At 38.8% G+C, this 22933-nt stretch overlaps 1 protein-coding gene across 1 annotated transcript in view; it reads right to left on the reverse strand.

Moving 5' to 3' along the window:
• Positions 1 to 896: 896 nt before the first annotated feature.
• fa2h (fatty acid 2-hydroxylase) overlaps positions 897 to 22933 on the reverse strand; it is a 37319-nt gene continuing 15282 nt past the window's right edge. The window contains exons 2-7 of the mRNA XM_073471637.1: positions 11011 to 11130; positions 6651 to 6793; positions 5301 to 5401; positions 4916 to 5088; positions 4416 to 4668; positions 897 to 3541 (exon numbers count right to left, since the gene is read on the reverse strand). Of these exons, the coding sequence (XP_073327738.1) occupies positions 3474 to 3541; positions 4416 to 4668; positions 4916 to 5088; positions 5301 to 5401; positions 6651 to 6793; positions 11011 to 11130 (858 nt within the window). The 3' untranslated portion in view covers positions 897 to 3473. The remainder of the gene's footprint in view (positions 3542 to 4415; positions 4669 to 4915; positions 5089 to 5300; positions 5402 to 6650; positions 6794 to 11010; positions 11131 to 22933) is intronic.

Genomic DNA, 22933 nt, shown 5'->3' on the forward strand with positions numbered 1-22933 from the left:
CTAAACTCCATGGTGACCATGATAAACATTATACCTGCTTAACAATTAAATGTTAGCATGGCCAGTGTGCACATGATAGCATGTTTCCATTAGCATTTAGCCACACCACTGTGCCAACCAGAGACATTATAAGAGACATTGGTGCCAACTACAGGCTGTGAGCTGTTAGCCATGCTAGCAGCTACTGTTAGTTGTGTTTGCCCTATCTTTTAAGTTTTGGGGTTGATTCTGTTCCGGTGTGTTACCATTCACTGCTGTTTGTCATAGTATCTTTTTTTTTACATTACCACAAGGCATTGTTGGAGACAGAATGTCCTACAGTTCTCCACAAGAATAATATGAAAAGCCATCTATTAATAATTTTAATGCAAGGGGCTAAAAAAGCTGAAAAAGATATACAACATGTTGTTCTAAGTTTGTCCTGTGAATTGGCATATAATAGAGGCAATTTTTGTGATAGCCTGGGCTAAATCTGGGCTCCACATGCTGCAAATAGGAAAGGTTTGGTTGATATAACAAATTTTTAATTAAAAAAAACAAAACATGCATATATGCATGTAATACAGAGAATGACAAGTTAATGATTAGTTTAATTCTGTAAAATAGGATAAACCATGGACAATTCATATTACATCTCTGCATCAAGTGTTCTACTCACAAGTAATGGGTTACAAAATTTGGCCTTAAACACATAATGGATGGACATAAAGTAGAATCAGAATACTTTATAATAATTTACTGCAATGATAGAAAACAAGAGTTTTGCATCAAATGCAACTGTGCTATTTTGTTTTGACAAAGCTGCTCAAGAGTCACAGAAGACATTATACAACTGGTGCAGGGTTCATAATTGTACAACAGAGATTGAACAAAAAAAAAGACAAGACAGACTGACATCAGAAATATACAGACATTTATTTACAAATACGTTTGCATTTGCATAGACATTTAAAATTCCAAAATAAAAGTTAAAAGATATTATAGTAAACAGATTTGGGTAAATTTTTTTTACGCTGCGTAATTTAGTACAAGTAAAAGTCCACTTGTCAGAATCAAAGCATTCACGCTGTTGTTTTTCATCTTCATGATATAAATATACATAAATAAGATCTGTATATACGTTATTCCATCGGGTGGAATCATTTCACTTTGACATGCAGCCGTCACAATCATTTTCATGCTCATCATCATTATTAGTACAGTCATCATGGCTTCACCATCATTACAGACATTAAAAATAATTTTTGGCTCTTTCTGAAGCAACATCTTCGTGGTACATAGTGATTATATCAAAGTTCCTTCTTCACTATGCCTTCAACATTCATAATTAATTACACTGTGTGCAGCATAAGACAGACAGTCTTATGGTTTTATATATATGGATTTGTGTGCTGCAGACAACAACAAACTTTCGTGCAGTTATAGCTTAACCCTGCAAGCCCTGGTGAAACGTCAGTGACACAGCCCTCTTAAGGTTTACCTGAAGGGTTAAATATTATTGCTGCTTTGAATTGCCAGAAAAAAAAGCAATACAATTACAATCATCTTACTGTATTATTCATTTAATCTTCTATGAGGACTATTTCTTTAAACTAGAAAAGTTGCTCAAAATGATTTCACTGTGCCCTACCTATTTGTGGTAATGGTTTTAATTAGGTTTGTTCTGCTTTAGTTATCAGTGTCGTTGTCCAGTGTTTAGAGGAGACATTTTGAGGATCCGCCAGGTACCATCAGGACCTCCTGCTGTCCAGTCAGATGGTTCATCTATCGTCATCCTGTGGGGATCTGCAGGGCCACATTAACCAGTGGCATTTAATGGGTGGAGTGAGACATGAAGGTGGATCCTAAAAGACTAAAAACCATCCTTCATCTTCCAAAGACCTAAGTTCTCCTTAGTCTGTGCTGAAAACCCACTCAATTTAAAAAGAACATTTTTTTCCTGGAGAAAATAAACCCTCTCTTGTCACCTAGCTGACCCTGTGACCTTTGACCCCAAGATCCCCACAGCAGGAAGTCTGATAGGCTGGCCTCATGCCTCAGCTCTGTCCCTCTGACACCATGACAACACTCATCCATCCATCTTTACACCTTAATGCATCCGTTTTCTTCTTGTCTAACCAATAAAAAAATCTGCTCCTTCTGACAACATAAAGCTGATGCAATTAAAAAAAATCTCTTCTGTACAAAGCATTTTACAAAATATTTTTTCTACACCTTTGTTGTATCATTAATGACAAAAAGAAAACGGAGAAAATATTACAAGACTTGCAAAAATATATCTCCACAGCAGTTTTAAACATTTAGAACATCATGACATCAACAGTACTTCGCATTAGCACATTCTGCAGCTTTGCTGATAATTAAATAAGTTAAATCTAAACTGTAAATGATTCTCAGCATGTTCTTATATGTGAAAACAAATGTTTTCTGTTCACAGCTGCTTCTAAAAACTACAGTGAGAGTAACCATGGTGGAGGGAGATTATGTGTGCTGTTACAGACCTGCAGCAGTGAGTAGCAGTGTAGCTGGGCGGCAACGAAACAAAAAACAAAACTGTGATAGAGTTGAGGAGCGTTCAAGCTGCAGACAAAGGGAAGCATCAAAAGTTGTTTTTTTTTTGTTTTTTTTCCTGAGTCAGTTCACCAGTTTGGGGGCTCTCTCTCACTCACAGTCTCTACACACACTCTCACACACTCTCTCTCTGTCACCCCGTCACATGCTCTTCCTTCTCTGTCTTTCACATTCACCTTCCATCTTTCACTTCCTGTTCCCCCTCTCCCACTCTGAGGGAACACAGGACAGTGTCTGTGTGTCTGTAAGCTATTATGTGTGTGCACAATTCCATTTGTGAATGTGGATCGACATGCTGTTGGAAAATATTTAAGAACCAGGAAGAGAGTATTTCTTTTTAGTTTCTTCAGTGTAGTTTTGAATGTGCTCTACAGTACTCTCCAGCTATTTAGGAATCATATAATTCCTTTTATTAAATGAAACAGTAATGATCCAAATATATAGACGTGCATATGTGTGTGTCTGTTCATGTGTGTGTGTCCCTCTCTTTCTCTCCATGGCCCACCTCTTGGCTGTACATTATGATGTTGTAAAGGGCTTTCAGGTGATTATTTGGCTGGGAGGTCAGTGCAGTGAAGAAAACTACAGCAGAAGTTGATTTGTTATAAAAATGGCACAGAAAGGCCTCTCAACTGTGAAGAGATGATCACAGTGGGGAAACACCCAGATGAGCAAGCTCAGGCAAAGAATGTGTTGCTGGCTGGAATCAAAAAGCAGGTTGATATGTGTTATAGTATGCATGAACGGATTAGCTGCAGTGACCCAGAAGTCCTCAGAAGTGTGAAAGCTATGGCTGTGGAGGTTTGAGGAGGTTCAGGGGGGCAGGGGGTTATTCCATGAGGGCTGGTTGCTAAGAGGCTGGTTGATAAGTCCTGTGGCCCTTCAGGAGAGCCGTTTATGTGTTAGAATTTCTCATCGGGGATGAGTGTATTGAAGGGGTGGTCCCAGAATGTAGTTGTGATTCCAAAACCTGGAGAGAGAAATAAAGATTACATCAGATGGATCAAAACAAAAACAGGATCTTCCTCGGGCTAAGCTCTATGCAGACATGTTTCCATCTGACTGTGAAGTGAATTTGAAGCGAAATTCTAAAATGTTGCAAAAAGTAAAAAAATAAGAAATATAAAGAAATGTATTATATTAGACGTGATTCCATCAACTGGTTTGGAGCGAATAAACTAGGCTATACAAAGCGTAGCTTCATCAGACGTTGGTGACTTAAGCTATGTTATACAGGGCTGTAACAAATAGAGTACAAGAAGAAAAGGCTCAGGAAATATTCATATGTTTTATCCCATACTAATTATTAGTAATTAAGGAGGCCAATAATTGATATTTGGAACCGAAAGTCTTTATTTCAAATTTTAGAATAACCAGTGATCAGGCGTAACTAAGCACAATGTAATCAAGTGCTGTCCTTAGGTACTACTGTGTTTATTGAGGTGCTGTACTTTATGCACTTTACTTTTGCACATGTAACTAATGTTTTTGGAGGGACACTGAGTGAAACCATAGATTTTGTGACTACAAACAGAAAAAAAAAGCTCCATCAGGGCAATAGGCTCCTTCTTCTACTCCTCTCAGAGCCAAAGCAGCTGATCAGTCATGTAAGAGTTAAATGTTCGCTATGTCAGAGCTGATTTGAAAAAGGTGTTTTCGTCTCCCATTTAGCTCATGAAGTCTTTGTCAAAATAAACAAAAAAAACTTTTGTTTGCCAAATTAGGATTTTTTTTCCATTCCCCCCCCCCCCCCACACATTTTTTTTTCTGTTGACCTTTTCTAATGTGATGCTTCAAAATCTGCATTAAAATATGTTGATGGAATTCAGGATTCCCTTGCTCACCTGATCTCTGGTGCTCAAAGTGGTGTTTGACGTGGTAGGCCTTCAGGCTGTACATATACGAGCCTCTCTTTGGCGAGCCGTAGTGAAGGTAGTAGTGGATCATATCGTACACGACGTAGCCACACAGTCCCCCGACAAACACGCATATCCCGAGGATATCCGGCAGCGTGTTGCGGAGGATTATGTAGAAACTTCCAACCACTAAGGAGGCCAGGCCGGGAGGGAAGACCAGCCGAGAGCCGTCAAAAGGAGACTGTGGAGAAACAAGTTGGAGTCATACACTTAAACATGTACAATATATGCTTGCTCACAGTGGCAGGGAGGTTAGAAAGTTTAAATTCATTATAGCTATTGAAAGTTAATGTGCAGTCAGTCACCAGCAATATAAGATAATTCATTAATTTTGTGCCATAAAGGACACATCATAAAACACTTATGATTAAACCGGTTTTACGATTAGGAGACCTGGCCCGTCCTTCAGCCTCACTGGTGTGTAGTACCTTGTGGTGTTGTCCGTGCAGGAGGAAGTGGAGCATGATTAGGTAGTAGTTATGGGCGGGTGGTTTCATGTGAAAGACAAAGCGATGGATGCAGTACTCGATGAATGACCACAAGAACCAGCCCAGCAAAAAGAGTATCGGGAAAATGTACTTATGGATCGGGATAGAGAAGTCTGGAACACAAACACACCCACACATAATAATAACTATATTGATGTAAACAAACATTTATTGGACATGAAAATGATGAAAACAAACATGTATAGTGTGGTGTGTGTGTACACATATGATAATATGGACGTGTGAATGAAAATGAAATTGTGCAATGTAAGCATTATATATGGCTGTGTGTGCAGGCGGTCATGTGTATGTATATGTATGTTACCTGAAGCGAGGACTATCCTGGTGGTGCCCTCTGACAGGACGGTGTAGCAGTGCCAACTTAAATAAAACACAATAGGAAGCCACACCACTGGAACCCAGTACCTGTTGCAAGACAGCATCAAATAATTGATCAACATCCTCTCGCTTGTTTTATACTTTCTAGCAGATCATATTGAGGGTGATGCAGCCTATTGGTTGGAGCTCCAGCTCCAGCTCCTTAATGCAGACTGCCCTCCATCTCCCAAATGTGTTCATTTCATTTGAATTGAAAGTGGATTTAATACTGTTAATTATATAGTGGATATCATTACACTAGTTTCTTCATACAGAACAAAGTGATCCTGGAGGTGTTGATATTCAGGTTCTAGGAATTACTGTATTAAGCCCTGTTCACCCATGTTTGTGTTTCGTGAAGTGCATTCACACGGCATAGGTATTTATTCACATTATCTCTTGGATATGATGTCATGGCACTGTGTAACATCGACTTTTAGAAGTGAAGTGCATGTTCCTCAGCAGCCACATTATTAATACAGTTTAGAGTTGACTTGTACTTTTTTCTGCATGTCTTATAAGCATAAAGACACATTTGCAATTCATTTTGATCAAGTATCAGATGCTTTGTTGCTATACTTGAATATAACAGCTTTTTGGTGCTCCTAAACTTCTCTGTCATCACTTTTAAACGTCACTCTACATGATCTCACAGCACAGCTACTGACTGCTGTTCAACATATTATGAGGTGTGATCAAAATTCATACTTGTTTAGTTGTCGTTTAAAAAGAAATACAACTCCAAATCAGAGTTTTCACAGGACTTATATTTTTTGTGTTTGGCGAAATATGATAGGGAATATGCAGTGGAATTTTTAGTTTACAAGGCACCTTCATTGCGATTAAGACCACAGACGTCCTACGCAATTACTATAAATTAATATAGGTCCCCAGGTAGCACTAGTCCAATAAAAATAGGGCTTTCAATAGATAGAACAACCGAGTCAACAAGTCTCCTGCAGCAACATTTCAACTGTAGACTGGAAAAATTGAAGCACTTCAGACATTTAGATTAAACATATTGCTTTTTTTTTTATTCAGGCTGTGAATTACACACATTCATATGTGGAAACTTTAGGAATGGACAAAAAGGTAATGTGAATAGATGCATGTCTGTAATATCCAGTGAAACCAAGCCTGTTTTGTTTGCAAGTCTGTAAAACTAAATGAATATTTATGATTCAATGAAATATTATATAACTAATTATATTAACGTATATATAAATATACCAGGAAATATTTTTCTGGTCATCCTGTTATTTTCTCTTCAATAATAATAAATAGCCTCCGCTCTCACCAGGAAGTCTTGGTGCTGGCCTCCAGGAAGGGGTTTCCAAACAGTCTGATCGGTCTGTCGACTGGCTGGTGAACCCACGCATCATATTTCTCTCCGAGGTGGCCGACCTGCCAAGCCAGGGGCTTCCGCCAGTCTACCAAATCCTGTCGAGATACAACCAGTGAGAAATCAGTGAAATGCATTCAGTACAGGTCAATGTGACAGTGATGGAGAAAGCACAGGAAAGTGTGTTACAACAGAGGATCACTTTTTTATTACAACAGGTGGCAGCAGAGAGTTAAAAACTGATGAACTGCGCTCAAACCAGGAAGTGACTATTTGTATGCTGATTTGTGTCTGTGTGCTGTGCTTCTGCAGGGTTACTTTGCTCTAACTGCATGTTGCCAGTAATGACTGAGGATTTTCTTCCGGAGTCCAAAGACCAGACTTTTATTATCAGACAAGACTTTTATGAGTTCTTTACAACCTCCTCATGTCTCTCACATGACACACGTTGCTGTGCTGTGGGCCAACAATGATGATAACACAGTCAAGTTTCAGAGTGACCTGGAGTCAGTTTTGTAACATCCACAGGAATGTCCTAGGTTAGGAAAGCTGATCTCAAGTCAGAACTTCTGACAGAGAAAGTTTTGCACACTAAAACCATGACTAGGGTTGAAGAGATCACATTAAACACAAAACAGCCAGTTAATTTCAGTGGTTTTACTTCGAAACCTTTGCACTTCTAACTGGTGCTGATCATTTGGGGGAAGAACATCCGTATCAGGCACAGACTGACACAGAAACCTGAGGCTGATTATAAGTGATTACAGGTTACTGTCTGAAAGATAATCTGTTCATCACATAACCTCATTTACACACAAAGAAATCAAAATACTGCCTCTCCTCATTCACTCTGTATGACATCTGCACTGCCACACCAAGCATCATGTAAATGCATTCACTGACAGTTTGGCATTCATGGCACTTCTTGTTGCTATGACTGGTCAGCTTCCTTTCATATCACTGTTTGCAAGTTATCAACGTCAGAGCCTCCTGTCAGCCACCTCTTCCTTTAATGCCTCCATTCACTCAGGACAAAGTACTTTACAGTACTTGTAAAGATAAAAAATAGTCACTGCAGTGTGCAAAACATGGGTAAAACATACTTTAAAAAATATATATATATACAATATTTTTATTTTTTACACAATGTGTATGGTGAATGTGTTATGGTTTATAACACAGTTATCTGTCTGTTTTCATTTTTAGTTATGTGAATTGGAGACTAGAATTCTTTAATTCTTCTTTCTTGAAATAGGGTAGTGTACATTAATCAACATTCAAACAGATGTAAATGTACCCGAGTTAGCTGAACGGCTAATTTAATTGGCTGTCCCTTCGCCTGATGTTAATGGGAATCCAAGAATAAAAAAATGTTAAAAATACAACACGTATTTTTAAACAATGTGTAAAAAATAAAACAAACTATATAATACTGTTAAATAACATGAGCGGGCAAAATCCCGATATCAGATAATCCAGGTGGATAAGATGCATCAGTATTGATATTGTTGGTTATCAACAAGCCATTTCCTGGCATTACACTTAAAGCTGCTGAAAGTGTTATTTTCTTATTAAAATAAGTATTATATACAGTAGTGTTTGGTCAGTAACCTATGTGAAATAGATAAATGAGACTTTCTGGTATCACTGCCCACTTTATCTAATCAGGACATAGAACTCCATTAAAAAGGCGGTCCTGTCTTCTTGGGGAAGGGGCATAGAGCAGGATCCTCCTGTTCTGGTAGCTACAGCAGTAATGTCAGAAAAGAAGAAAGCTAGCAATTTCTGCGCTCCCGGTGACGCGATGAAAAATTCCCGATGTGTGGCGACGTAGTGAGGAGGGAGCAGATTGCTAACTGCAAAACAAACCGGATGTTAGCGAAAATGTCAACAATGCTAACAGCAGCTTTAAATGAATGATATGATGGGAACGCTCTAATACTGAATTTGATTGATGTGATGCTCTGAAGGAAAAGACAGCCTGGCTGAATGCAGTTTTTCTTTGTAGGACTGTGCAGTCAGTAGCAGTAGACTTGAAGTTGATGAAACCATCCAGAGGAGGAGAAGACTCTTATACCCATCAGTGTAGTAGTAAAATCAAAGCCAAATAGAAGTACAGTGAAAAGTAAAGGACCATTTGACTACAATTACTGCACTGAAGTCAGCTGATACCTCACAAACTGTAAGCTGCCAGATATTATTTCTGAGGAAGTCCTGATGGGCCTACTGATGCTGACAACTGGCAAACTCTAGTGTTCATGTTCAACTTTAGCAAACAGGAAATGTTATGTATGTGTATCAGCTGCTAGTCAACAAGTCATCAGTTATTAAACTGAGAGAAAACGTTTTTTACAAGACATTTAGTCTCATATATTAAAAAAAGAAGTGAATCAACTATCACATGATGCCGCATCTGACAAGAACAGGAACTTACCACAAACAAGTGATACACGGTGATAGTTTGAATCAGCTGGCTACTTAAACTGCCCTGTCACACAACAAACACCACACGGACCTGACATACTTTATACTGTAGCTCCAAAATCATCATGAAACATGTTGTTTAATAAATTAGGATCTGACTGGCGAAACATTATCAATATGAATTACCTCCACCAAGGATGTAAATGTAAATGTTTTCACCCGTGTCCATTGGTTGGTTGGTTTGTTGGTTTGTCAGCAGGATTCACAAAAACTACTGAACAGATTTCAAAGAAACTTGGATGGAGGATAGGTCTCAGCCCAGATTAGACCACATTAACAGATCTGGATAAAGGGAAATATATATATATGTATATATATATATATATATATATATATATATATATATATATATATATATATATATATATATATATATACACATACATGTACTGTATATAAAAATGAGGCATATTAAGGTGGCTGGTATCTTTGAGTCGGTACAAAAGGGGATTGTTGGGCCTTGGTATGCGCTCTAATTGTGGGCCATTGTAGTTTAATATGTATTCTGAGTATCCCGAAATGCCTACTAATACTATTCTAAAATTCAACAGGTGAATTTTGCTGACATGTACAAAGAGTTTCTGTATCTAAATTAACAAATGGAAAAAAACGAAAGAAGAAAGAAACCACGGCACGTATTTGTTTTGCCGCTCATTCCTGAGTGAGATGGCTCTGACAAATTGTTGAAAGACACAAACACACACACACACATACACACACCACACACACACACCCCCCAAACACCTGACTTGATGCAAGATGAAGTGAGGATCTAAATAATGTGAGACTGACTATAGCTGCATTCCTGCTTTACCAGTTTGCCAGTGCATTGAACTGTATCAACAATACAATGGCATAAAATACGGCATACCTGAACAAGGAGGTGGCTTCACATTAAACTTACTACAGTGACGTTCCTAACACTGCAGCCACACTCAAAGGAACACCTCTTGTATTTGGTACTTGGGTTCTGTTTTTTTAAATCAAACCATACTAGAGCTTTGTGGTGGGAGTGTCCGAGGTGAAGGTTTATTTTACAATTATACCAAAACAAGAGGATTAAAACGTCAACTTTATTAAAAGAGCTGAATGATAGGTGAAGCTGTAAAGGCAGAAACACTGTGAAGTATTGAGGTGTATGAGGCCCAGTAAGATCAGGTTTACAATGTGACCGGTTAAGTGTGATGCACCCAACGCAATACAGTGATGCCTGGCAACAGAGTGAACAAGATGGACTGGTTGAATCTGTCATCACACTGGGCTGTGGAAGGACCTGGTAGAAAACACTTGTCAGATTGCTCAGTCACATGAGTGTGACCCTAGTAAACGAACGAGTGGGTCATTATGTGTATACTTGTGAGGACATACACCTCTTTAAAGGGGAAAGTTTGGTGTTAAGAGGGAAGAATATACACATGGTAGTGACGGTGTGCTTTTGTCGAGCAGTGTGAGAACTTCAGATTCTACAAACAAACAGGGACAGTTTTGGAATGAGGCAGGGTCAATAACCTGATGGCTGTTCACTCTTCTTCTATCCCCCATCACACACACACACGCACACACTCACACAAACACGCGCGCGCGCACACACACACACACACGTTCAGTCATTCTCATTCCAGTCAAGAGCACGTAACAATGAACAATTTCAACAAACACAAATATACACAAAGAGATACTTCATGAAGGATTACACTCTCTCCATGTGATCGCATACCAACTAATTCACAGAAACAGACACACACACACACACACACACACACACACACACACACACACACACACACACACACACACACACACACACACACACACACACACACACACAGACCTTGTCCAGGTCCACAGAGCTGCAGCGGTTGAATGGGGTGTCTTCGTCCTCCTCCTTCACCTTCTTTTCTGCCGTCTGTCCGTCTGTCTGTTCACTGCCCTTCCTCCTCTCTCTCAGAGTCTGAAGAGAAACCAGACAAAAACGGAAACAGTTAACAACAGAGGGTATCTGAGAGTAAACAGAGCTGTGACAAAATAAAATAGTGGATGTTTTTTTTGTTTTTCCCAGACTGACACATGTTTAAAGTGGTACTTCTTGGGCCTTTTGAGTCTTTCCCAATTTCATTTCATTTTGCAAAAGTCAGAGATAAATATAGTTATATCCCTATCAAATAAGCTATGGTATGATGAAGACATACAAACACTGATCTGTATGTGTGTGTCTGTTTCCAGAGGGGCTGCCCTTTGCTCTGCTCTGGTGAGTCAAACAGCCTGCTCACCTTGTTATATATTTCACGGTTATGACTACATGTGAGCTCAACATTTACAATCTTCAAACTTTGAACCTTTATATGACTGAAAAGCACCTTCAACCGTCAATGTTTCCACAGGTACATGGGTAAAACCTTATTCAACATTGATCTGACATGATGTTCCGGTCCTTGTTTCTTTGGTCATTCTGCTGCAGTTTTTCTTCTCATATACAAGCTTGTCTTTCTTGTTAAAAATGGTAAAAATGGTAAAAAAAAAAAAAAAAAATGATTGGTTTACAACAGATTGGTTTACAACAAAAATGTTCTACCTAGTCCTCATTATCAAGACAGACTATGTGCTGGGTGTTTTTGAATGAATCATTAGTGGCGTGTCCAAAACTAAAGGAAGTGGCAACTGTGGCTGCCTCACACACACTGCTGGATATTTGTAAGGGCACGGCCTTATACACTTCATAATCCATATTGATGCAAATAATGACAAATGCAAATATAAGCTGGAAATAAATAAATGAGCTCTGACAAGCACATACGTATTCATGTTCAGAAAAGAAACACGAAAGAACCACAATGTAAATGTAATGTATATCTGCTCTGGAGGACTTGAGCAGAAACAAAAAACATGTCTGCTCGCATTGAAAATGTTTCAGTTTGAGTGTAAACTTGTGCCATGAGTCCTACTCAGGGAATATTCCATCTACAACTATCTTTTTAGTCTAAAATGCTTGCCACCTGTGAGCTAGGAAGATGGTTATTTTAAGTTGGCAGTATGGTCCCCTCAGCCAACAGCAGCTGTGGTTACAAAAGTCTCTTATGGTGACCCAGTTTTACCATTTGTCACCACTGTGGTTAACTGGTTATGCTTGTCAGGCAACACACTATGAGTATCTCAATGCAGGACTGGCAAACTGAAGCTGCAGAGTTAGCCATAATATTGGAGAAGTTTCAAATATAATGAGCATTCTGTACAGGCAGGCAGACAGTGCAGAGAGGTGTAATATGATGCAGGTGTAGTTTGAAAAGTTGACATTTACATACTTTTTGCCATGAAACTGAGTTGACGTTGGAACTATAGTACAGCTGCAGACCTCTGTGAAGTAAGCACCTAAAGCCACCTACAAATAGCAGATTTTGTTTGAAGTTTTTTAAACAAGAGTAGGTTGCAGACTAGAATATGGCTGGAACGTGTATAGTTTGTGGTAGTGTCTTTACTCTGGTCTCCTGGATATTAAATGTTCATTGCCAATTTTCTGTAATGGTCCAAGGTTCTTAAGGTTTACTGAAATAGCAGATCATGTGACATGCTAAGGAACGTTTTAGTTAGACAATGTTATATATGAAATTGCAAGAACAATACTTTCAAGTAATATCTTATTAGTGGAATTATGTCTGCAGATAGTAGTATCTGACACCAGCAGAATACTCCCTTCTTAATGCTTCCACTTACCCACGAGTGACACGGAAACTAGAGTTTTGTTTGTATTTGCTGCAATCACAATGCAGAACAGGAAAGACTGAAACATTTCTCTATCTGGAGTCCTATCCTCTGTGACTAAGCGCTTAAGATACAAATTTAGTGTTACATTATCTCTCTTCTCTGATCCACAACTGGCTGCCTCTGCTCATCCTTTGAGACCGCAATTGTCTGTTAAGTTCCTGTCAGTCAGGTGAAATATTTATCACACTCACACACACACACACACACACACACACACACACACACACACACACACACACACACACACACACACACAGGTCCCCTACGGTTCGTTATTAACATCACCTATGGCAATTCAACACCTACAGGGGCAACGTTACACCACCCATTATCACACTGTGCTAAGAAAAAGAAAAGAAAAGAAAAGAAACAAAGGGACTATTAACCTTCCTTGTTCCTTCTTGGAAGAATACTTTTCATGTTGAAACTCACTCTGATGTAGTTATATGAGATCAATTCCATTTTCCAGATCCAGTTTTTGATGAGAACACGGTACCGTAATACAAACCAGGCCTTGTCTACAGTATCAAGAGAAGAACATTGTCTAACATAAATAAAAATAATAATATGTATATTTTCCTAATACAGTTATGTTACAGTAAGTTATTAAACTGTATCAAAATGACACATCCAGTGGCTTAAAAAAGATTGAGCAACTGATATTAATATATATAAATGTAAGTGTTTTGGGGGAAATAGAGGTTGAGATGTACCATCAGAAAGATGAGATACATTTTTTAAGAGCTGTTATGGGTGATCCTGACCTGTACATTTGATAATTATTTGTTTATCTGCCAGGGACAGTGTCAAGCTTCTTATCTGTAACAGAGTTAGCTATAAGCAAATTTACATCTATAGCCCATGGGCAGCAGACATAGAATAGCATCTTTGTGATACAGAGCTGATATAAAAAAAATTACACTTAGTAGCAAAAAAACAGTGTAACACAACGAAGGCTATTGGCTCAAAGCTACCAATACGCACACACACATAAATATATATATACACAAACACACAAACACACACACACACACACACACACACACACATACAGATACCAAAACAAGTAGCCTTATAGCTTTATTTTAGTGAAAGCAATGAGAAGACACACCCTCTGTATCAGCAGCAGCAGTCATGGCCTACGTGAGCGAACAAATGTTATGTGTGATTCTCTACCTCACCCCACTTTACACACACTTTACAAAGGTCACTGGAACGGTGCGGCATCATTTCTGAAGGTGTGGTGCGTGTGGTGTGTGTGGCCAGTATTGTGAATGTGAATATTCTGCTCAAATATAATCTTGTTAGATGTGACAGAAAAGTGTGAGACACCGAATGTGACAGAATTCAAAATATGAACTAAAAATCCTGACTAACTTTAAACCAACATAACTGCAGTGATTACACAGAAAATCTTAACTCTAATGCATCAGTGCAAACATTTACAATATATTCTCCACATTTATGTTCAAGTCACGATAATGTGCTTGCTCAAAAGGCAATGCAAACACAAGCCTCACAATTCTATCTTGAAATATGTGTAAACCTCCACATACCACCTTAAATACATTTTTTTAAAATACAGACAGTACACACACCCCACATTTGCACCCTCTGTTGCATAATGCTCTGATAGAGCAAATTATACCCACTGTGCAACACCTAGGCTTACTCTCCAAGGAGCTGACAATGGAAACAAACAAGTAAATAGGATCTGCCACTATATGGCACACATCAAAGCATCACAACAGTACAGGATAAGTAGAATACCTACAATTTAAGCTGGTTCAGTCCTTTAATTGAGCTTTTCTGACCATACATGTAATAAGAGTGAATGTGGATCTGTGATGTAGTTTGCTTTATATTACAATGAAAAATCAGAGAAGCGTTAGCATGTATTACTTATAGTAGTTGTAGTGGTATAACTGGAGGGAAGCAAAGTTGTGTTGTATTACTGATGCTGATCACTGACTGGTTCCTGTTACTTAACACTTTCAATAAAAATCCTGAATAAGAGAACTTACAGAGTAGAGCCCGAGCGATATATCACCTGGCCAATATTGGCCTTTTACAGATATATCAGTATCGGCGTATATGTTGCCTGATATGCACCTATATGAATACTCTGTTTTTCGGTATGATAATGCAGAAAAAGCTGCCTCCTCTAAGCAGAAAAATGCTTGGGGTGATTTTTAATTATTAAATTCCCAGTAAAAATTACTGTTTCAGTGAACTGGGGTTATTTTAGGCAATAAAGTTTATTGTTTAACTGTAAAATATCCTGCCTCTTTACAGAGCTTTGTCAAATGTGTTTAATAACCACAATTGGGCCTCTGTTCACAGATCCACCTGCTGCTCAAAATCAGATTCAAACACACTGGACACACTGATTAACCATGTTACTTAATGTTCCAAATATGCTTTCTCCACTTTCATTTTTTTTTTTTTAAATTCTCCATTAGCTTGTAAAATGCTATCACAGGCCCCCAGCATAAATATTTCAGACACCTGCATAGGCAAGATCAGGCAGCAATGATGGACTAAGCAGTGAAAACACTGAGTGATGTTCATTAGATGAAGCTCAGTGTAAGTTCAGTCAGGACTATATTATCGTTCATTCCACTCTCCCTACCTCTCTCTCTCCCCACTTAATCAGCTGACTATGGGCGTTTACTCCTTCAGTTACACCAATCAGATTCTGCCACGATCAAGTCAACCAATCATGTCATTGCCGTCAAACTTCAAATCTGTTCTTCTCTCTGCTCTAACCCATTCACCTCCAGTTAATCATACCCAGTGCTCAGGTCCAGCTCATACACATCCAGATCTTCAGCCATCCTCTTCATCCCATCACCATCTAGATTATATCACTCGCGGCTTCAACCTTCCTCTTAAAATATATATGATTCTAGTTCTGTAAAAGTTTAACTTCTGAACTACTATTGTTGTTTTAATGGGGCTAAATATTAACTAAACCAGCTGTCATATTCACATTTTGAGATAAACACTAAACACTTCTTTGATCCCCAAAGTCCAGTTTGTTGGACCAGTGTAAGCACCCTGTACCGTGCTCATGCCCAGTACACATTCTTGGCCCTGGCACAGTTGGAAGAGGTGTGCTTTGGCATGGTACAGTTGCTCATGTACCAGCACAGGCATGGGTGCGCAACATAGACATGAAGTATAATCTTGTGTACTATGCCAACTTGCATAATGAAGAAATCCAGGATGGCCGTCGATGACCAAAATGACACAAAGTAAGCCACAAAAAGTCAGTAAAGTCATGTTCTATTTGTTGTTCTCCAACCTCAGGCCCGGTTGCGGCCGGAGCAAAGTGAGTACAGGCCAGCAGGGGACTGGGGAGGAGGGACAATCATGCTTAAAGGAATAGTTCACTCTAGAACGAAATTCAGTCATTATCGACTCACCCTCATGCTGATGAGAATTCTGGTGTAGTTTCTTATTCCTCAAAGTGCAGCTGGAGACCCACGGGAGTACCCTCCAGCAACAATAATCCATATAACGAGCGTTAATGGTGCCCGAGACGAAAAGGTCCATAAAACTAAACAAAAACTTTATAATATTCCTCCATACTGCTCGTCCGCTGCAATCCAGGTGTCCTGAAGTGGCGACATCCAGAGTTTACTCGAAACGACGTCATTTAGTACATTTTTCTAGCCTAAACAGTCACTATACTATATTTGCCTGGAGGCACGCTCCTGCGTTCACGCGAGTCTCCCTCACAGCGTTTGCACTACGGAAGCCGCGCCAGACAAGATCAACGAGACTCGCGACTGATACACACCGGTATTTACATCCTGCTGTGAGCAACCGAGCGACACACAAACACAAGAGGGATCTGCCTGCACTAGTGATTTGAAACTTTGAAACTCACAGCAGGATTTAAATACCGGTGTGTATCAATCGCGAGTCTCATTGATCTTGTCTTGCGCGATTTCCGTAGCGCAAACGCTGTGAGGGAGACTCACGTGAACGCGGGAGCGTGTCTCCAGGCAAATATAGTATAGTGACTGTTTAGTAGGGATGCCACTATATTCAATATTTTATCGAACCGTTCAATATGCCCTGTTAGGTTCAATACACAAAGGCAAACAATACAATACAATACAGTACAATACAATACTACAATAATGTTTGCTGTTTAACTTGATTGGATACTGCATATGTTTTTTATGGAAGGCAATTAAGATAAGTGTTAAATTTTTATAATAAGGTTTGTGGTTTGACTATATCTGCTTTTAATTATTTTTACATGCAATATTGCCTTTGCTAGTGTGAGTAGTTTTATATTAAGATATCGAAACCGCACCGTTACCGTGGCCCAAAAACTGTGATGCATACCGAACTGTGGGAAAACTTTACCATTGCATCCCTACTGTTGAGGCTAGAAAAATGTACTAAATGACGTCGTTTCGAGTAAACTCTGGATGTCTCCACTTCAGGACACTTGGATTGCAGCGGACGAGCAGTATTGAGGAATATTACAAAGTTTTTGTGTAGTTTTATGGACCTTTTCATCTCGGACGCCATTAACGCTTGTTATATGGATTATGCCTGCCGGAGGGTACTCCCGCAGGTCTCCAGCTGCACTTTGAGAAATAAGAAACTACACCGGACTTTTCATCAGCATGAGGGTGAGTCGATAATGACTTTCGTTCTAGAGTGAACTATTCCTTTAAGCACGGTACGGAGCAACAGGTCCAAGTGTGAGTGCACCCTTAAAGACAACACAATTTCATAATGTTTTATATTTGGTGGACCCTGCCATCTTGCTAGCTTCAAATCATGTTCTGGGGACCTTATTTTCCCTCTGAGAATTATTATTCAGTTATGGAATAAATACATATTTAAGTTTGTATTATTACCTCATTAATGTTGTGAATATTAAAGTTCTGAGTTTGAATTTCTTCTCTGAAACTACATAGCACGCCTTTAAAGGCTTTGCATCCACCTTTGAGAGGATCGCTTGGCACTTTTTTATAGTAACAGCATAGAAATACAGTGGAACTAGATAACCTATTCAAAGAGTGTGCCTATTAAGTCAAATGTGAATTACTTGCCTGGTTTGCTAGTTTCTGGGTTTACTTCCTGTTTATGTGGCCCACTGAATATGTGCAGTAGTGCTTCCCCCGCCCCCACTTGGCCCCCTACGCTTAACAGTGTTACAAATTTAAAATCTCAGCTCAAGGAAAGTTTTACCAAAAAAACAAAACAAAAAAAAACACTGACAATAGATTCATAATTGACATTGTTTGCAGTTTGAGGTGTCATGTTAGCATTTTAACAAACATCTCTTTTATAACGGTGGTCTACAGGGAAATGCTGAGCCACTGAGCAAAATTGGAAGCAAGGCTGAGCCACCACCATATCCAGGTCCAACTATTTCATGCATGGATAACAAAAAGTGCTGGTGACCTTTCAGCATTTTATCAGGTTTTGCATATTGTTTGGACAGAGATTTTCTTTAGCTTGTAGTAGAGCATGGAAAGGTGAGAGGCTGAAAAGTAAAAAAGCTCATTAGGGAAATTCAAAGCCACAGCACCATGGCTACACAGTGTTCCTGAGCCTGCTCATCAACAAGGACAACAAAGTTTTTAATGTACTCACCTGATAAGGAAGTAATTAAGCAACAATCTTTTTTAGTGCTTTTGTTGATAGTTACACAACCCCACCTTTGAACAACATAAATGTCTTTCTTTTGGTAGCCATCTCACCTTCGAAAACGATAAAACCACATATTTCAGTGTTTGTGGAGGTGATCGGTGCCCTTATGGTTGAGATTTTGAATAGGCACGACAGAGAGAAATGTTTTCCTTCACACAGTAGCAGCAAACAGAACATCATAGTTCAGGCACAGGCTACGACTTACTTTATAGTTTCACATTTAATTTAAATCTTTAACCGTTATTTAATCCGGCAGATTGACAAAAAACATAGTTAATATTTAATTCACTATGTATTCTACATTTGAGAAAGTTACTAGAAATGTGTTGTGCTGCCAGTTCCGGAGATTGATAAAAATATCTCAACAGGTGGTGGGGGTTTATTTATTGGGTTTATGTCCAACCACACATCTGTTATTTACCCGAAACGAGCAACTAAAAACACATCTTGTCTCCAGTGTGAAAAAACAGCAAAGGGGCACACTGACACCATAGGAGTTTTTCTAACCACAGTTTGTTCTTGATTTTAATCTGCTGGGCTGTGGCTGTAAACGAATGACTCGATGTGGTCTGTTTTTGTCCTTACATTTTCCATGGGAGGATACATCTAGAGTGTGGTCACTAACAAACAGAGCAGTGAGAAAAAGACTTGTTAAAATGTTTGAAAGTTTTTTTTCTTCTTTTGGCTTGACAATAGCACATTTAATCAAAAGATCTGACAACAATCATCATGACATGGTAAATGTGTCAACTTCCTTTTAATTGATGCAGAGAAGTACACTTACTATGATGGTTGCGTAATAACTGTAGAGATTATACTCATAAAATTACAATTACAATAAAGAAAATGTACTATGAGTTATGAGGTACACTGTTATTGTTATTTTGTCCACTCCTTGTGTTTTAATAATGTTATTTAAGTCATTAATATTCATGTTCAATCGATTTTGATTTCCATTATGTTTGATTAAATTGAAGGAAACAAATGTATAGATATTTATAATATTACACTCCTGAAATCCATACTCAGGTGTCGTAACTCAGGTAAAAGCTAACCCTCTCCATCTCTCCATCTTACTGACCTTATCTTATTGCATTTAGTCCATCTCTCGCTGTGCTATCACTCTGTCACCTGCTCTGACACATCTTCTATGTTACTGCCTGAATATAAAGCCAGAGAGCTAAAGAACAAATGAATAGCGGGTCATTTGCTAGTTGTTGTTAAGTACACAGTTCAGGAGTTCACCAACTAATTGTCGGCCTTCCTATGTGTTCGACCCAGGAGTGCCTGTGTACACTCTTCATGCCTGAGCTGAGACAATGGGTGGTATGCTTGAGCTGTTGACATAACTCTCACCCAACGTCGACTCATTGTCATGTCAAGAATGACACCTATTGACTGCATTACACTGAACAGACCTTCCATTATAATGTTCCAGCTAATAGAGTGTGATTAAAAGCAGTCAACAAGCTTACACAGCATTCATTCACAATATATGTCAAACCTGAGACCTGTGACTTTTATAAAACAAACCTCAATTACTATTTCATCCCTTGTGCATCGTACTTGCTGTTAAAAGTAGATTATTGACTCAGAACAGGAACTCATAAAAATCTTCAACTTCCCTTCTCATGGCACATCAGAATGGTCTTTAGGTTATGGTATATTCCAGGTAACTGTTTGTGTGTGCATGAATTACAATTAAATCGACACAAAATTAAGATAATGATTCAGAGAGGGCAGCGTGACTCAATAACTTTACAGGGGAGACTGAGGTCAAGTAGAAAGACATAGGGAGAGCTCTGTCCCAGTAGGAGGGGCAACATGAAAGAAAGACAAAAAACAAAGGAGATGACTAGAGTGGGGTGGCGATGTGGCCTGGTACCATCACAACACAGAAACTATAGTCGGCCTGCTGGGAGAGTAGGAGGAGGAGGGAGGAGAATGTGGGTGGACAATTTAAATGTGTGGTGAAGAGGAATAAAAGAGATTTCCAGTGCAATAGGTGACTGAGGTTGGGAAGAGAGAATGTCCCTCAGACGTGTGAAAATCTAGGTTGGCATGGACAACCAGTTAAATGAATGAGTATGTGTAATAAAGCATAAAAAAAGTAGCAAAAAGTGATGAAGTAGCAAAAATATTAAACATTTGCTGGTTCCAGCTTCTTTAATAAAAGGATTTGCTACATTGTGAATTGTAATCAGCATTTTTTCCAAAATATTATTTTACCGTAATATACAATATTAATCAATGAAACATGAAAATAATCTGCAGATTAATCGATAATGAAAATAATCGGCAGTGGCAGCCCTAGAGCTGAATATTGGTTGTGGTCTAATGATCCTGCTTCATTTTGTTAGCCTTTGTTGTGATCCCAAAGTTCGGCCAGGGGAAAGAAAGACAAACCAGGTTGAATTGTGCTGACGTCGTATGACATCATTTAGGTCAGAACTGATAGAAGAGGGTTAAAACTGGGGTTGAAGGGCCGAGCAGATAGTAAAAATACTGAGGCAGAGTTGAATCGAGGAGAGGGTGGGGTAAGACAAAGGTGAAGGTTAGGGGGCTACATGGGTGAGCCACACTTCCACTGCTTATACATAACACAGATAAAATGTCACATTAACCATTTTAAGTAACAGGGAAACATCTAGACTAATAATGGGCAACTGACATTTTTGACTATCATCCAATTATGCAATATTAGCCAAAACATACCAAAAAAAATACCAAGTGAAATTGCTTTAATTTTTTACTTAACAAGCGAAGCAGTTATACACTCCAATACAGAAGTTGGTAAAGTTGGTTTGTGATCTGCCAATTAACACAAAGAAGAAGTACAAGCAGAACATGCACTGTACATGGGTGGAGCCAAGCAGTGTACACAAGAAAGCCTTTTCTTATGCTTAGGTGTGCATAACCTACAGGTTAGGAACTTTTTAAAATAAAAGAATGTAAAATAATTGCTTATCTTATTGGCATCAACCGCGAAGAGCAGGTTATTATCGGTTACTGTTATTGGCTGAAAAAGACAAAACAATTTGTGCATCCCTACGACAAAACTGACTTGATTGCCCACCGTGACTCAGTGAAGACAATGACAATGGACTTGAAGGCTGTCAAGGCTTAAAGATTAAACCAATCCACCAAATAAAACTGTCAATAAACCTGAAGGGCAAACATAAATATTTGACTATTGTCATGACAAAACTAACTAGTATTATTATCCAGAATACTACTTATGACGGACTGAAGAGCCTTTAAAGTCTAGCACCTACGCTCATTTAGCTTACTTGCAACATCACACACGCTGATAATACCTGCCTACAGTGTCAATTCCCTGACCAGTCTGAAATAAAACATGGATTGAGAAAGTGTCTGATTAACTGATAGACTTTAAATCACTCTTAGCAAAGCACTGCATAGATAAAGTTTATCATTATTTATTATCTTCTATCCTATGTGCTGTAAAAGCTTCTAACCCTGAAAAACACTGTACTCGAGGCCTATCTGAATGCATTTCTTTTTCATGTATTTTATTCATAATGATTTTGTGCTTTTTGAGGTGAAATAAAATCAGTTATTTGTGTTAAGATTGTTTCATCTCACCAGAAAAACTGATTTCCTTCTCTGCAGGGTGTGTGTCTGTTTTTTTCATTTATTACTGTGTGTTTTATGACTCATGATAGGGAGAGTATAGGGACTAAAGGTGGAGAAGCTGTGTGTGAAGCAGAAAGTTGAGAAGGTGTCGCCCCTTTTGGGTAGTCACGTTGAAAGCAGACTTGGTCATGGTTTGTTTGTGCAATTTAAATTTTGTGATCAAAGGATGATGACAGCGGCACATAGAAGTGAAGTCATTAGAACATCTCTCATACTTATATTGATTTTGGCTCAGCTACCAACTCTATTCCTTCATGAAAGTAAAAATACACATCTACTTTGACCCTTAATTGTTGCCAACATTTCTGGTTAACCGCCACTATCAAGTAACGAGGCAGCATCACTGAGGATTCCTCCTAGAGTTAAGTAAGTAAATAAGAGCAAAAATACGACAGAGCATCAAAGGTAGCAACTCTACAGGTGACCTTCATGCTAGAAACTGTTTTCATAACCCCTCTGGTCTCAGGTTACATAGCAGATGAGAAGGGTCAGTCAGTCAACCTAGGAAGGCTAAGGTAGTTTATGACTTCTATGACAATATGACAATTTCGTAATAACAACACCGAGAGCTCAACACTCACACATTTGGTCTCATACACCAAATGTTTTATATTAATTAATAAATATATATCAAAAAGAATTAAGTGGGACTT

The sequence above is a fragment of the Pagrus major genome, chromosome 8, assembly GCF_040436345.1.
Source record: "Pagrus major chromosome 8, Pma_NU_1.0".
In the NCBI taxonomy this organism is placed as follows: Eukaryota; Metazoa; Chordata; class Actinopteri; order Spariformes; family Sparidae; genus Pagrus; species Pagrus major.